Below are 16,903 nucleotides of genomic sequence, written 5' to 3' on the forward strand. Positions count from 1 at the left end.
GTGATCAAACAGAACGTGCATTTCAGAAAAAAAGCAATAAATAAACGTAATTACATCCTAGCATTATTTGTTTAGAACCTACCTTTTGTCGAGTTTCAACTTTACTAGAGGAAGGAAACGATGGGCGGAGAATTCGGCAGCATCGCGACACCGCGCCAGACGACTTGCCGACTGGCACATCTGCAAGATTATGTTGGTTGACGTCCTTGGAACAATCGCGCCATAAATACCTGTTCAGCAATCTTTCGACGAAGGGCCGATACCATGTCCGCGGCTAAGCGAAAGACGGGCGATCAAAACAAGTTTCGCTTGTTTACATCGCGAGCTCGCCAAAAAGCACATGGCCTGATGGCAATGCCGATGCGGTCTAGTTTCGAGAAACCCATAGAGTTTCTCGAAACTCTACGACAAAACCGGACCATATTTTATATCTACAAGCAGCTTTGTGGTAAACCAAAGCGCTATCTGTCAAGGGCAAAAAGAGAACAGTTCTAAACAAAACTACGACTACCACGCCCAAAGCAACTCCGATTCGTAGCTTAGCCTCAGAGATTGTTAATGCGCCGTTGGAATTCTCAGATGCCATACCAACCATGAACCTCCATTGCAGAGTAGCGGGCTAGAGCGCGTGAACTAAGGCCGACATCTGCCTTCTTTCAAATAAATTATCTCTCTCTCTTGTAGTATCGCCGTCACAGTTCCACGTGGCTTCATTGGCCGCCGCGAAGAAATTCATGCCCAAGCTCAAACTATTGCCTCGAAGTCGGCAATTGTCGCCTTGGAAGACCTTTTTATTGTGCAGGGAGACCTCCCAACCTTCTCATTCGAGCAATCTCTTTCATCTCTGAACCACTCTCAGCTGTGCACCTACTGTACACACGTGCTCAGCATAATAATTGCATATGTTGACCCAAGAGTATGCCATGGCTGTAAAAAGCATTACATTGCAGCAAACATTGTTGAGTATTTGCATGCTAACCTGCAGCTTTAGGATGTACTGAAGCCAGGACTTTACAATGTGCACTCGTGAAATTACATTTAAATCTAAGCTCAAACAAGTTGACTGAATAACAGCACTCATTATGTGTACAATGCCAAAGTATTGTGCACATCCTCTAAGGGCAAAATACCTCTAAGAATGCTTTGTTTAGAGGTATTGCATATATATTCAACATAAAATATGCACCAACTCAATTGGTGGTCTGTAAAGTTGCACTTCCAAGAAAAAAAATGCAGATATAATGCATATCAAGTTAAACCACATTGGACTTAAGCTAAACCAAGCTTGGTACAAAGATGACACAGGGAAATAATTATTCCACAAACACATTTTATTGTAGTGTTCAACAGCTGCAGTAATAAATACATCACCTTCAATAAAAGGACAACCATGATCATATTGACTAAGGGATGGGACATCAGACTGACATCATGCTTGTGCTCACAAAACCATATTACTTAATGGGTGTCATGGGTTTGGTCATAAGGCGACAAGTGAAAAATGTTTCGAGGAAGAAAGACCATGCAAGCACAGCATTCTCAGCAGCAATCTTTTAATGCAACATCGTATATGGCCATCAGTATCTCAATATTACATTTTTGAATGTGCGACATAGCAGAAACCATCCAGTCAGTGCCAAACAAATGTAATGAAATCTGTGTTGTCTGTTTGAGCACCTTTAAACATGTGAGAGGAAACTATAACGAGTACCCTAATACCTTGGTGATGACATGTTCAAGCAGCACATAACAGTAATTGAACCATACTGCAACACACCACGGTATTCATGCGCAAATTAGAACAAATGAGAAGTTCCAGTGCATCCATCTGTGATTGCTCAAAACCGCACAACTCTGCAGAAGTGTGAGGCTACGCTGGTAACATTTATTGCCCACTAGCGTTTTTATTCCAACGATTTCAAAAAATGTTATGCACAGCTGCTTTGCTTTTGCCCAAATTTAGCAACACAATTGCATCTTTTGGTTTGAAACATTTGATAAAATAGTTAGCATAATTGTCTACCAGGCTTGCCCAGACACTTATTTGTAGATGATCACTGAACCAGTGCACGTCTCTGTAAGCAGCCTGCTCCTCCAATAGAAAGGTTTGGAAACATGTTCAATGTTGTCTCTTCACCTTGCACAGACAAACTAGGCAAGTAAAGACAATGAGTGTTTTACAGAACAATGTGGATAAAAAATGCGATCGTGCTACAAAATTTGAGCAAAAACAAGTGAAAACTGCAATACCTTCTTTTAAAGATAAAATAAAATTGCAGGTCACTGTACAAGCTAACTGTATACACTAAGTAGTATACCGCTTTCATGTTGTTGATCGTTGTTATCTCATGGACCCTGAAAAGCTGTGAATAGGCAATTACAAAATAATCTTTTAGAAGATATTTTTTTTTTTGCAATTTCAATGAATTTTGGGATCACTCTGGACATGAAATTTTGTTTGAGGTGGAACAAATGTTTCATGATTTGTAGGTGACCTTAAAGCCATAAGGTACTCTGTACACTGCTGCCTTTCATTGTAATCCACTCTTTAATCTAAGTAATGAACGGGACAGGTTCTTCTTCATAAAAGAATGCACATTTTGTCATTAAGGATGTCATTATTAATAAAATTTTATTGCCAACCTTGAACTAAGAATGCCCAGCAAGTGTACAAAGTCAACAAAGGCGTCTAGGAATGGTCGTCCCCATCTTCACTAATGGAAAATGCAATGAACGCAAGTGCTAAAAATGATTTGACCTCAAGAAGAAAACAACATCAACCACAAAGATATTATGGGAATGAGCAATGAACAAAATCACAAAATGAACAATGAACAAATGAATGAGCAACATCCAACGAAATTGCCCCAAACTGTGTTTTCTTTCCTACTGAAATTCCATGTGCCTTTATCATTGACAGTGACTGTTTACGATTTATGATGTTTACGATGGGACATGCTACATCTTGAGAGTCCGTACCACATTTTCACTGAGGCAGTGGCAATACTGTCCAATGTCTATCCTATTTTTCCCTAAAGTCCTGTTCTCAATAAGTGTGATTCTTTGGACACGTTGGAGCAGTAACTTGTCACTTCAGCTTGACTTAATGTGTATCATCAGTGTCCATTCAAATGAGATTTGAACTTAAGAGAAACCTTGCATAGAGCATCATTTGCCATGTTCGACAAATAGCAAGTTATAAGCTGGTTCTAGGCTCCATACCTAATTGAGCAAACCTTAACAAATGCACATGAAAATAAACTTGAGCCTGAATTCACAAATCATTTCAGTCATAAGATCTCTTTTTCGTTCAGTTCTCTTCCTTCTCATTATGGAGTCCCTGTTCCCATGAAGCGCTCTATTTAATGAAGTGCTACATGAATACAAGCTTTGGTTTCTGCAATTTTTGGCCCTGCACGAAAGCTTGAGATCTTGAAAAGCTTAGAGCAGTGTATTTCTGCTAAACACAGCCTCATGTTACATATACATGTGTCTTAGCATTTGCTCCAGCCTGAGCCAGGATGGCCATACTTACCAGCTCCATTAGGAACACCAAGCAGGAGACACAAGATACAAGCTAGCATCCAATACAATGTGCAACATAACCGACTGTTGGAACTCGTTGAAATCTTCTAGGGTCTCGTTGGATGCAATTGGTAGGATTAGTCATTTGTAGGTTGTGTCTTCTGCTTTACACGGCTCACTGCTTCTCATAGCTTTGTCCGTAAGCATTTCTTACTCGTCTTCAACTTGGCTAAGTATCTTCAACCTTCACGTTGACGAGAGCCTACAGTAAGAGCGCACAGTGTGCTCTTACTGTAGGCTCTCGTCAAAAACCAACACATGCAGCACTCACTTACTGCATGCATTCACCATCCTGAGAGATTGTGGGCCAACCAAGTAATGCAAGACAAGCTGGGGCCGTGGTCCAACAGAAACAGAACTAGGAACCACCCTAACTAAGGGACAAACTCAGGAGGCAAGTCGTTCGTGCAGCAGGCGCTCCGCATGATAGACTTTGTCAAGGACTAGATATTGACGCGCTAGTTTGAAGAGGGTCAGGGCATTGAGCAACACAAGTAGACTGGCTGTAAGCAGCCGATGCCACTCTGACGAACTGGCCAGGAGGTAAAGCAGGAAGAGCAGCTGAGCTGCCTGTAGTGCGAGCGCTCCCCCAACCACCACAGCGGGGCTGCGGAACAGACCATAGAAACGGCCATGCCATGGGTGGCCCGGCTCTGCAGCGTTGCTGACCCCCTCCGCACGAAAGAACTCCCGGCTGTGCTTCACCAGGTTATTCTGGGGCCACAGCACTGTGTCGGACCACCTGCGACACAAGATCAACCGTTGCTGAGTGAATTAGTGATCAATTAATTTATTTATTGACAGAGTTTAACCTAAAGCAGCACAGTGGCTATGATAGATGCTGCAGTGGAGAGCTACAGAATAGTCTTGACCCTCTCAGCTAAGGTGCATTCAACATTCAATACCCAGGTGTCTTTGCATTACACCCCCCATCAGAATACAGCTGCTGCAGCTTGTAGTTGAACCCACGACCCAGGGCTCAGTATCAGAACGTCAGAGCCACTGAGTCGCTGCAGCAAGATTAGCACTTGCTCAGGCATAAAAAGAAAGCATAGCATTCCGTAGCATATTAAGCTGGAACAGTTGGCTGGCATTCATTTTAACAATGTAAAAAAGCATGCGAATTCTGGTTAGAAATGATTACCACAATGACAAAAACATATACATGAATTCATGACAATAAAAAGTTGTGCACATCTCATGCACTGTAACAATCGTGGTAAGTGAAGCTTTGACGAGCCAGGAAGACAAAACCGTGTATTACAATAAGAGAGACGATGCAGATTTCACCAGCAAATGCGTTCTGTGAAGCTGTATTCACATTATGGAGCAAATAACACAAGCTTGCAGATTGCATATCATGGGATCACACGCAACCTGTTCCCACTGGTTGCGTGTTGCGTGCGTGGCTCTAGCATCAACTGTCAAGCAGTTGATGCTAGAGCCAAAAGTGAAATCGCCACTAGCATTGTTGGCAAGAAATACCAAGATACTGATGGCAAAATGGCGTAGTGAGGCCACCATATTCAATCCAGTCTAAATCTCTCGGTGAATTCAATCGCATGCAAAAAACACAGCTCATGCTGTTAGCTAAGTGGCCCATGTGAATGTATGCAGTGTTCCAAAACGTTTGCATCACTGCCCCGGCATTGAAGACTGTGTGCAGAATATAAGCCATTGTTGACTGCTTTCCTCCGCCATTGTGTGAACCCAGCTTAACTGTGCTCAGCTACACTGACAAACCTTGCAGAGCAAGGGTAAGTTTTAATCACCATTAAGATGTATAAAGTAAATGTAAAATGTGTAACAGACCACACCACATATGTCGTCGGATGTAACAAAGAAAGCTTCACTAAACATGGCCCTCCAACCCAACCAATTTTGTCCCGCCGTCACTTAGGAATTGCAGTTCAGTATCTGGCCTTGAGGCAATGACAGCATGGCCGCATCGACTTCTTTCTCAGGCATAAAACTTTCATCTTCATTGCCAGCTAGATAAGCGTGCGTTTCCACTTTTATAAGTAGAAATTACTGCTTGAGGCGGGCCTCATTCACCAAGCGTCTCAAAGCGCTGGCTTCCGCGAGGAAAGCTGGCAAGCGAGGGCAAGGGTGCTATTCTGTCTTTCAAGGCATGCATCCGTGACCCAGTGGGTAGAGCACCATGCTGCTGCTCACGAGGAACTGGGTTCAAAACTGACCATCAGACATGCAATTTCCTTTATTTCCCCTTTGTTTATTATTTTTTTTATTGAGCTGCAGCCTTTATTAGCCAAGACATACGACAACCACCACCACCACGACATGCCAAATTGTGGGGAGGTCGACAAAAAAGGCTCTGCTTTGAAACGGGGTCATGAGGAAAATCAAGGCAATGAAAATATTAAAATATACCAATAAATCAACATCACCATTGTGCATGCCTGCCACCTCCTTTAGCTTTAGTGATTACAGGCAAGTATTATGGCATTCTTTTCACAGACAAATACAGACATAAAAAACAAATCTGTGCACATGTCATTGCTTAAAGTGATGCCCCCTAAATTCCCTATGATTATGCACAATCTAGTGCTAACAAACCTTCCCAATTATGTGCAACTGTATGGGAACAAAAGGTGCATTGCTCCTGTATGCTATAGTTAGGGTTTAGAATTTTTCGTCTTTAATTCCTTTTCAATCAACATGCCGTTTTCAATAACGGCACTTTTCAAATAAAACACTACTGCTTCCTTTTGTTTGGGCCATTTTTTCATTCACTAGTAAGCAATTGTGAGCAATTCCCACAATGTTTTCAATTAAGGCGATCTGCTACTGCTCTTGTTTGCATTCCTTACTGATGTAAAAATATTGTGCTGGCAAATGATGCAGAAGTAGCAGAGTGGGGACTACAGTTTCGTTCAAAAGGCTGCCTGTCTGACCATTAACATTTGTCGCTATCTTTTTCTTTTCATGCAAGAGTAGAAATTGCTGCTTGTTGAATTTCTTGAAACATTAGTGCCTCTGGCAGAAGCAATACTGAGAAAGCTCATCACTGATGAGGCAGCAGTGCCATATTCTGTCAGAGAACAATACCACCACAGCGATGCTAAATGGCTTCTAAGATAAGCCACAGCAAAGAGTCAGACCGCATGAATTTGAGCTACCACCAATGCAAAACCTTGGGAGTGGTGATGGGCAGAGCACGGTAGGCATTGCTCCATGTGGGTGTGGTGCACAGCATTGAGTGCAGTGCAGACGAAAAGACAGGAAGGATCCGAGGACATGGAAGTAGCAGCATATGGTTATCAATGACCTCTTTTGAAACAAGGTGCATGCAAATACAAGGTAGCGTAAAAAAGAATCCACAGATGCAACAGAATGTCGGAAACTAAATGATGCAAAGCTTGTTAGAGTTAGCAAAGTAGCAATGGTAGTGAATGACATGAAGATCAAGGCCGTGTATGGTGCCTGTCGGGGGACACATGTTGATGAGAGGCATAGGACACATACTTAAACATACATGGTCTACACCTTTCGTAAAAGGCAGTGCCAGGGGCCCCTCAGCACCAATTCAGATTGACAGAAATAATTAATTGTTTTTTGAAATTCAAAGTAAACATGTGGCACAGGCAATCACATGTGCACTCACAGATGATGTGGGGCATGGACATGACGGGCCTCAAGGCGGCGCCAGCGTCCCAGGTGCAGTGCGGCCCTGTGCAGTGAGTCCAGGTAACGTGGTGGGAACAGGCGTGAGGCATGCAGCGTCAAAGCAGCCAGCCAAGCCAGCAAGCCATGCTGGGCAAGTGCCCAGGGCTCCAGATGCAGAGATGGCGGCACAAAGCAGCACGGCTGCAGGGCCGCATAGTATGTCACTAGCAGTGCCTGCAATTGCCGATAACATTATTCTACACTCGCAATATATAAGTAGAAACAATATATTTAGTTATAAACACTTCTGGAAGAATAACATTCCTGGGTTTAACATCTTGAGATTGCACAGTGGGTTATCAGGAAAACTGCAGTAGATGGACAATACGGATTAATTCTGAACATTTGGGTTTGTTGTGCACCCAACGCATGGTACACGAGCGTTTTTGTATTCTACACCCATAAAAATGTGGCCATTGTGACCGGGAATCGAACCCACGACTTCACAATCAGCAGCAGAATATAACATCTACTGAGCTATGGAGTTGGGGTTTTTGAAGGAATAAACCAGTCTGCACTTTATGACATCCCAGCACATGGAACTTGGTTCCACCACAGTGAAGCCATTGAATTTTGGTTGTTTTAAGATACCTCAGAGCCAATAACTAATGCCATAACCTTTATACTCTTCATGATGATAGTTCCTTTACTCCACCTCACAAGTTGTTTGAAGCACTGCCGAAAGTGTGAGGCGTGTACAGGTGTCAGTGGAATACAGTTCCAGGCGTCACTGTATGATTAATGGTGGAACTGGGTGGTTTTGTTTTTACTTGGTGCATGACATGTTACAGTGATGTGTGCCATGTTAGGACCTTTGCATATGCATGTTGTATACTGCCAATTCAGCAGCAACTGAGAATACGATGCTGAGCAGACGACATGGCATGGATGAACACATCTCGAGGGGCCTTTGGCCTTCTTATTGGCTAAGCGGTCTTGCAGCTCACACAGTACTGCAAACAACCTGTGGAATGTAGTACAGTGTCAAGGATAAAGCAGCTGATCAGAAAACAAGCAAGAAAAATAAATAAAATGTATAATTTTGCATGCACACTTGAGCACAATGTATGAACCTGTCAGCACTCATTAAGTAACACCTTACAATAAGAAATCCAAAATCAAGAACTGGGCAGACAGATGAACTAGCACACAGTGGTATAAAAGTTACATAAACAGGGATAAAGTGCCTCAGAAAAGCTGGTCTAGGTTTCGATAGGTGGACCTATCTTTGTCAAAGGCTTATGGAAAAGATAGGTCCACCTAACAAAATCTAGGCCAGCCTTTCTGAGGCAGTTTATCCCTATTTATGTAACTTTTGTACCATACCTTATAATTAGAGTGAGTTACAAAACAAAGGTTTTTCGAAGAGACCTGGTATAACAGGAATAACACTTTGTTGTGCAGCAATAAATGCCATGTCTAAACAACCAATGTGCTCAGAACGAGGTAGCAGCAGGGTCTGGGGAGCATCATACAAAAGGGTGCAGCTTGACATGTGCCCAGGAGTGGCCACATGGCATATGTGGGTCTAGCATATTAAACAAAACTATTTTAGTGGCAATAGGAACAACAATTTGAAACAAAACTGAAACCAACATCTCTGGCTGGAAAATTCAACATTGAAAAGGCCATTTCATGTCTAGTACAACCTCGCTGAAACATTCCACAACATAAACGTAAACACAATACATTTCCTGGCCTATGGCATCCTACTACTGCAGTCCTATGAAAAACGTATTAGACTGGTTGTACGGTACACACGAAATGTTTTGTATTTATTTGTTAGTACTAGAGGCGGGTGAATATAAGTTTTTTCAAATATGAATTGAATACAAATAGTAAGTATTGAATATAGAATCGAACAGTTAAACGCAGACACATTTATTTACAGCAGAAATATTTATTTTGGTATAATTAGGTACCCACCTATACTGGCTAGTGCACAAAAGTCAGCTAACTATAAGAGACAAAAGGTCAGTTTTAAATGCAAGGTAACTAAATGCTATTATAAAAGAATTGCACAAATAGCCTTTTACCTGCAACCAAGCTTTCCAAGAAAGAACGACAACTGTATGACTAGCTTTCCAATACACTAAATAACTGCTTACCGTAAAATGATCAGAAGTTGTGGGGAAAAAAAAGAAATAAAAACTGCTGAAAGTCTTGCGTGCCGTAGACACACGTAAAAGGGCCCATAGCAAGAAAAAATCCCACATGTAGATAAAACAGCTACATAACTAGGCTATCTGAAACTCTAAATGACAGACTATAAGAAAAAAATCACAGGTTTTAATGTAGGGTTCTGCTACATAGCAGAAAATGAAGCTTGCAATCCCCATTGTGCTTCTGCATAGCTTTGAAAACTTTTGTCGTTAACTTGCTTCTTATTTTTGATACTCTGTATAGCAGATGGAAAGTAGTGACCAGCCTTTAACATTCGGTTCTTGTGAAACATTTCGCCAGTTTTGAATATTCAAAAATACCGAATATTTCCTTTTTAAATATAAATAGTTTGTGTGTACTAATCGATTCAAAACTTCGAATATTCACCTACCCCTAGTTAATATTGTCAGTCTCATCGGGGACCATAATAGGAAATCATGATCTGCCAGAATATACCTGGAAGAGGCAGCGCTTGAGTCGCTCATTGAAGTCATGCTTGTGGCGCTCCACCTCAGCCCTCACTTCAGCTGGCACTGAAGAACATATGTGTGCCACAGGCACAGGCCACTCGCGTATTAGTCCTGGCCGGGGCCCGAATAGCACCACGTGAATAACGCCCCTGCACCAGGTTAACACAAAAGCAGAGAGAGACAAACAGTCAGGCACAGGCTCCACGATTTTATCAACAGCTCAGTGGTTAAAGGCATAGCTTGTAACCACTGGCCACAGAGTAAAGTGAGCATAAAGAAAATATGGCAGAAGGCAATATAAGATCAGAAGTCATTATGTGAGCTCATTATGTAGGTGCAATATGACTTCAGTAAAACGACATTCTCATGGATGCGAAGTGTTGTTAGCAATCTTTGCTGTAGAGCAAAATTTGCTTTCATGTCAAGTGACTAAAGTTATTCAGTTAGGCATCAAAATTATTCAATGGCTATAGAAAGAAAACTGTACACTCATCACAGTTAGCCATGTCTTTGCACAACAAAACAGCATCAACAATAGCAGAACTAAAGTTTATCTGTTGAGGTGAATTTGAAGCTCGTGGCGTGCCACTCATATGGCTGTCCGAAAAGTCTTGCATGCAAAAGGCACCAGGAGTACTAACGGGTAGGCAAGGCACAGGACGCTGAAAATGCCATGCTTGCAACACACGTGAAAGGCAGCCCAAGCCACGAGCCCTGCAGTGGCCATCAACGTGGCCCCTCGGCACACAGCTGTGGCACGGGGCTGCCAGCTGGTGGGCAGCAGGGCAGCCAGCACTCGCTGGGCAAAGGCCGCAGGCAGCGGGTGGCACATGATTGCTAGGCTCAGAGCAGCCGCGTGTGGCTCTACCAGTTCATAGTGCAGTGCCTGGTCTTGGTGTGCATGTGGCAGCCACCAGGCAGCTCGGTGCAGCTGCAGTTGCTGGCACACCAGCAACACCACAGCAAAGAGCGCTGCTTGTGCCTCGAATGCAAGATCACCATCTACGGGTAGCTCAGGCAGCTGGATGTGCCGTGCTAAGCTTGAAGGCCCCTCCTGGTTCAGTCCTGCCCTGCGTGTCACAAATGGCAGCACCTCAGTAAATGGAATTAAGATGAACGAGACTGCTGTCAGTACGGCTGCTTACACTATAGCCATTGCTTGGTTTCATATTTGTACCAAGCAAGGAAGCAAAAATAAGGACGAAATTTTCACGTTACAAGGAACGTGGGGAAGAACGCCCGGAATACCCCGAGTCAGATACTATACACTAGTCGAAAAGTAAATTACGTGAATGATAGCAAATGTGCACTTTCTCCTTTTCTTGCTGACTACTCAAGTGAGAGAGGCATTGCATCTTTTCAGTTTAAGTAACGGCGCTTTCCGTCGAGTAGGTAGTGACGCCTTGAGGTGCTCGAAAAGCACTCACGCAAGCTAAGTGAAGCTCAGACCTGCGCGTGCAGCCTACCACGCCTATGCGGCCGCATGAGCACATGTATACAAAAGACGCCCGAGGAAAAGTTCAATGCTACAATAAAACACACACACACACACACACACACACACACACACACACACACACACACACACACACACACGCACACGCGCACACACACACACACACACACACACACACACACACACACACACACACACACACACACACACACACACGTTGCATCGCCGCGTTCATTTCTATTTTGCATACTTCGCTAATTTCTGAAACCTTCGTCTCTTGCACACTTAAATTCTGTACTGAAGTCTAAACAAGGAATTTTATCGGCTCTAATCGTAAATATGGTTTCTATTTCATATGAGCACCGTGTACATTCAAATTGCTCACAGCCAATTTCATCAAATAAAATGCACTTGCACCAATTTACCGGCACAAAATACGCACGTGCAATCGTATGACTCCACACATGAAAAGAAATTATGCATGAATGAAAAGGGAATTCAGCTACCTGTCATCTGTCGGTATCACAGCTTTACTTGCACCCGACTTTGAGAAGTTTCGACGGGAATTTGTAACTCGGGTCATTTTCTGTCCACGATTGTAAAGAACATGCAATAGCGACCAACAGCTGGCCGTCACAACAGTTCTTCACTCCCAGCTTTCGGTAACCATCGTTGACACTGCGGACGTCTCAGTAAACCAAGGAAGTCCATTACAAGTTTCATCTGTTGAAATAGCTGCCACAGGTACATGCTCCATCGAGTACACCGCAGAAACCCAGCCTATCCAGCGACAACACACTGATCACACTGCGCACACTAAACACACCGAAATACAACACGACACACGCCACAAGTTTCGTCGATTTGTCAGTTTTGTCACGTTTTGTCCTTTTGCGGCTTTCGCGACACTACGAAAAATATTCCGAGAAATGGCGCTGTGGTCAATTTCTTGTAGTTTCAGTTTCTGTGCTGGAGAAAGCGATTGAAGCAAATGAGCATCGACATTACATTTTTTATTTTATTTTTTCATCAAATTAATATTTCAACAATAAAAAATACAAGTAATGGTCAGAACACCGTAAACAAATTATTGTTTTTACGAATAAGTTTCGGTTTCGGTACTGAGGAAGTAGGTGCGCCATGAAGTCGCTCCGTCCTGCGATCAGTGGTGCGGCTGCCGGTCACTAAGTCAGTAGGTTTTGTTATAAATGTCATGACATTCCGATAATGTCCATGATGCCAGGTCTGGCATTCCGGCACCAACATTTTGCCAAATTAAAATATCTTATAACTGTTCTTGAACCTCAAGACTTGCTAAGTGTCGTGCTTTTACGAGCGAGAAATGCGTGGTATAGTTTCTAAAACACTTCAATATATTCGTCAATACTCCTATAAAGTAATTGGTGCGCGTACCACGAATTACAGCGGCGTAAGTTTTCGAGAAGCAAAAATATTGTTCCGCAACAAGCTTTCGGTATATTTTAGGTGAAAGATACCACTGACATCGGCGCGTGGCAGCTGCGCTAACATAGTGCTACGTGTTTAACTTTCTGTTCGAAATTTCGCTCATCTTGCGCGAGGGCTTGACTATACGCGACAACTAAATATATTATAGCGGTACATATAATATATATATATATATATATATATATATATATATATATATATATATATATATATATATATATGTATATATATATATAGAGAGAGAGAGAGAGCGTATATAGACAAGAAGAAGAAGCTCCGAGTTTCAAACGTTCACATTTTGGAAAACATTGTTAAAATGAACCAAATGAGCCTCTCAGCAACGTCGAATAATTAGCCCTATCGACCTACTTCCGCAAAAGACACGTAACGATTGTCATCTGCACCAACCGGTACAAGCCGGTACATAATACAAGTGAAGAAAATAAAAAAGTTAGAAAATGAAGGATAAGCGGGTTTGTGCTGGAATAATACACTACGTTAACCGTATATATACTATGTACTACTTTACACTACATTCTATTCTATGTTACTACGCACGCAGCCATGGTGCTTTACCATGACAAAATTATACTGCTACCAATACACACTACATTAACGATGCTATGTTGCTACTACTACTATTAACATTAACACTACAAAGTAAATCCCTGTCCTGACTCATGAATTAAGCCAGCCTGGGCCACAAAACCGCACTTGTGTTGGACGGGTGTCAAAGATGCACATCCCATATTGCCCTGCCAACTTCATGCATTGATTTGCCGGTCGATCATGGCTATGCTGAATATGTTTACCATTATATCCTCCGAACGTTTATCAAACCAACGATTAGCTTTGGGAGTGTTGGAATCTCAGCGCTGACGCCCGTTGTTGCAAATGGGTCGCAAGCCCCAAGGGTAGCGTTGGCCTGGCGGCCTGGGGCACAACTGGAAGCATCCGAAGGTCCCGGCAAAGCATGAGTCGACTGGTAACAGAACAACTTGTTTATTCTAGCATCGCAAAAGAGCGCGCGGTCAGGTCGACCGAAGTGGAGAGACGGGAGAGCACGTAACTCAACGGAAGAAATCGGAGCCTCTCTCTTGGCGTCCGGGGGCAGCTGCTCTTATACTCTCCGAGTTGAGGGCAAGAGGGAACGCCTCGATAGAGGCGCACGTGACTGGGCACGGACAGGCTGAGAGACATGTTGAGACGAGTGTAGTGACGCATCCGCCGAGCCGGCGCCGGTCAGACCTCCTCGCTTCACACTTGGGGAGCTCCTCTCCCCGGCTGCCACGCTTTGACAAGCGTGGACACCAACATGCACACACACACACACGCACACTTGAAGACACGCGGCATTGAAACATGCCTGGACGCGCTTGGCGGGGAGGCGTATCGGCGGCGCTGAACGGGCCAAAATGTCCGCCGCTTTGAACGAAGCCCCGGCGTCCGTTGCATCCGCGCCGGCCATACCGCGCGTCGTAGGCGAAACGTAACAGGAGAGAGCCTTAGCCAGCTTCGACATCGAGGATCAGCAACGGCTGATTGCGAGGGCCCAGGACGCGGACATAGATCAAGACATCCTGGAATGAGAACGCCTCTCCAAAACATCATTTATGTAATAAACATCTTTATTCTCTCTCTCTCTCTCTCTCTGTGGTTCAAGCAGTTCTGATATATACCGCGCGGACATCTCCGCGGAGGCTGACGAAATTTTATAATGACGTTTGCATAATGCCAAACTTACGTAACCTAAAATTAAACGCTATCGATCATTTAGAATACTACATTGCAAACAAGCAAATGCGCAGGTGTGATGCAATAATACACCAGCATATTTAAAGGATGTGTCCTTAAATAGTCAGCTGGCATTAGTGGTATTGAATTGCAAGTCCTCCACCTCCCTTCTTCTTTTTTTAAGTATTCCTGTAACGTCCAAACACAGTTCCACATCAAGACAACTTGCTAATTTTTATTTATGGCCATGGAGAGCACATTTGTAGAAAAATATTAAACATTATTTGAGTTATAACTTAATTAGTATAGCAATTATTTATTAGTTATTGAGTAATTGCTCAACTATCCACAAGTGAAAACTCACTCCATTGTTTGAAAAAAAGTAAGAAAGAAAGAAAAACCCTAATATAGGCTATGCGTTAAGTTTTCCTAGCTTAGATATGAATTCTGAGGTATCAAAACGGTGCAGCATACACATATGAGCATTACAGAGTTAAAATAGTACATTACGATCTCCAAGGGTTCTCTCAAGTAACGTAGCTAAACTCAGTTGCAAAAAAGTTGTAACTTTTTTTAAATCAAACTGTCGTAAATATTACGCTCAATTTTCAAAGGCCTACTAATATTACTGCACAATGTTCCAGGAGGCATCTTCAAAGGTCAGGTACAACGGGCACAACGAAAACGATCGCATAAGTGGGCTTCTCCCCACAATTTTCAGTTCCTGTGGGAAAACCTGCTCTAAAGGCGTCGGCTATACACAAGCGCAGATGCGTTCAACAGCAAACCGCGTTGAGGTCCTCGATCCGCGTGTACAACCCATCGCGTGCCGAATGATCGTCTGTTGCGCTAAGTGCAGCAGCTTCACCCGAATAGCAACACGCTTTGCCCGAGGTTGCATCCAATTTACGATATCCCCTTTCTCACATCTACTGCATAAATAAATATGAAGTAGATGTCAGTTCAAACAACACAGCTAAAGAAGCGAATGTTTTGAAATGTATTTGTAATTGCGAGACTACAAGAAAGCGCAAATAAGTGCGCCTTATCCTGCGAGAAGAAAAAAGTACGTACCCGCAGCAGATATACGGGACAATCGAGGTTGTCTGCTCTGTTCTGGGGAAAGGGTAGAAACGATGAGAGAGAAAGAGAATGGGTAGGCCCCCCCCCCCCCCCCCTTATGACCTGAATGTTGTCCTGAATTTTCAGGAGAAACTTGCAATTTATGCACCTCAGCGTACGCGATTCCGCGGGTTTCTTGCACTGCTCAGCCCCTTTAGAAACCAACTTATTCGTTTCCCGGTCCGAGTGTGAGATGGCATGCACGCTAAAAATGTTACGACAACGCTATGCGTTAAGACAACGCTATACATGATGCCACGCAGCGAGAGTGCGGCAGCCGGCTATAGGATCTCGACTTTGATTAGATGTTTATTTTCTGGAAGTATAGGGCAGCGATTGGAGTCAATTGGTTACACATCGTTTCCGATTGCGCGCTGTTACGCGAAAGGACAACATTCGAAACTCGACGGAAACACACGAATTAGCAACTGTTTATGAACTACAGCAACTATCATATACAGTTGCTAGTTCGCGCTCTGCGTGGTGTGTTGTTCCCTTCAGTTTATAAAGTCGTCCGCAAAGAGCGCGTAATCGAGAAAAATAAAATTGTTCATCTTCTTTTTTTTTTTGGGGGGGGGGGGGATTATTTCTATATGGCGCTCTGTATATACTTGCACGAACGAAATGCGTTGGCAGCCTTATTTTGCAGTCTTGGCAGAAGGCCCTTGATTGTCACAGTCACATGAAGTGACACATATGAAACCAGAGGAAAGCAAACGGGAAATTACGGTTACACCTAATTGAAATGTAGGAATAGTGAGGTAAACGGGAATGAAAGTGAACGGAAAGATAACTTGCCGCAGGTGAGGACTGAACCTATACATGCTCCTTATCACGCGTTTGCTGCTTTACTAATTACGCTACCGCGGCGGCCTTAACCTCTCGCTCACTTTCTTGGGTGTTTGAATACACACGATGAGCCCTACGAACGCAGTTCATGGCCAAGGCGAGCTGACGTGGAACTCCTTCTACCTGCAGCTGCAAAATACATATAAGATCAGGTGCTCATACAAGATCACTTAGTGATTTTATTAGAAGCTGGCCAGCAGTTGCAATTAACTATCCCTGTGCTTTCTCTCGCTTCACTGGTTGTAACTCCGTAACTAAGATCGATCCCCTCAAATACTCTTGTTTTTTCTCGGTCACGATGTTTGACTATGATTTACAGCAGACCCTTGGCAATGGTCAGGGCAGCTGGACATCGATGGCTTCGTTTGAT

The 16,903-nt window shown here is 43.3% G+C and overlaps 2 protein-coding genes across 3 annotated transcripts in view; both read right to left on the bottom strand.

The window, feature by feature from the left end:
- Positions 1–350, bottom strand: part of ArgRS-m (arginyl-tRNA synthetase, mitochondrial) — a 31,471-nt gene extending 31,121 nt beyond the window's left edge. For both annotated transcript variants that reach the window (XR_011895109.1, XM_050170124.3), the window contains exons 1-2: positions 231–350; positions 83–180 (exon numbers count right to left, since the gene is read on the bottom strand). Coding sequence is in view for 1 of the 2 variants with exons in the window: in XM_050170124.3 (XP_050026081.2) it covers positions 83–180; positions 231–266 (134 nt within the window). In the remaining variant the exon portion in view is untranslated. The remainder of the gene's footprint in view (positions 1–82; positions 181–230) is intronic.
- Positions 351–1,310: 960 nt separating this feature from the next.
- Positions 1,311–12,270, bottom strand: LOC126521431 (transmembrane protein 39A-B). Its single transcript, XM_050170129.3, has 5 exons — positions 11,868–12,270; positions 10,547–10,975; positions 9,892–10,054; positions 7,211–7,446; positions 1,311–4,327 (listed from the first exon to the last, which is right to left on the bottom strand). The coding sequence occupies exons 1-5, from the start codon at positions 11,942–11,944 to the stop codon at positions 3,973–3,975; spliced, it is 1,260 nt and encodes a 419-aa protein (XP_050026086.1). The 5' UTR covers positions 11,945–12,270; the 3' UTR covers positions 1,311–3,972.
- Positions 12,271–16,903: the final 4,633 nt, after the last annotated feature.

Source organism: Dermacentor andersoni, chromosome 6 (assembly GCF_023375885.2).
Source record: "Dermacentor andersoni chromosome 6, qqDerAnde1_hic_scaffold, whole genome shotgun sequence".
Lineage (NCBI taxonomy): Eukaryota > Metazoa > Arthropoda > Arachnida > Ixodida > Ixodidae > Dermacentor > Dermacentor andersoni.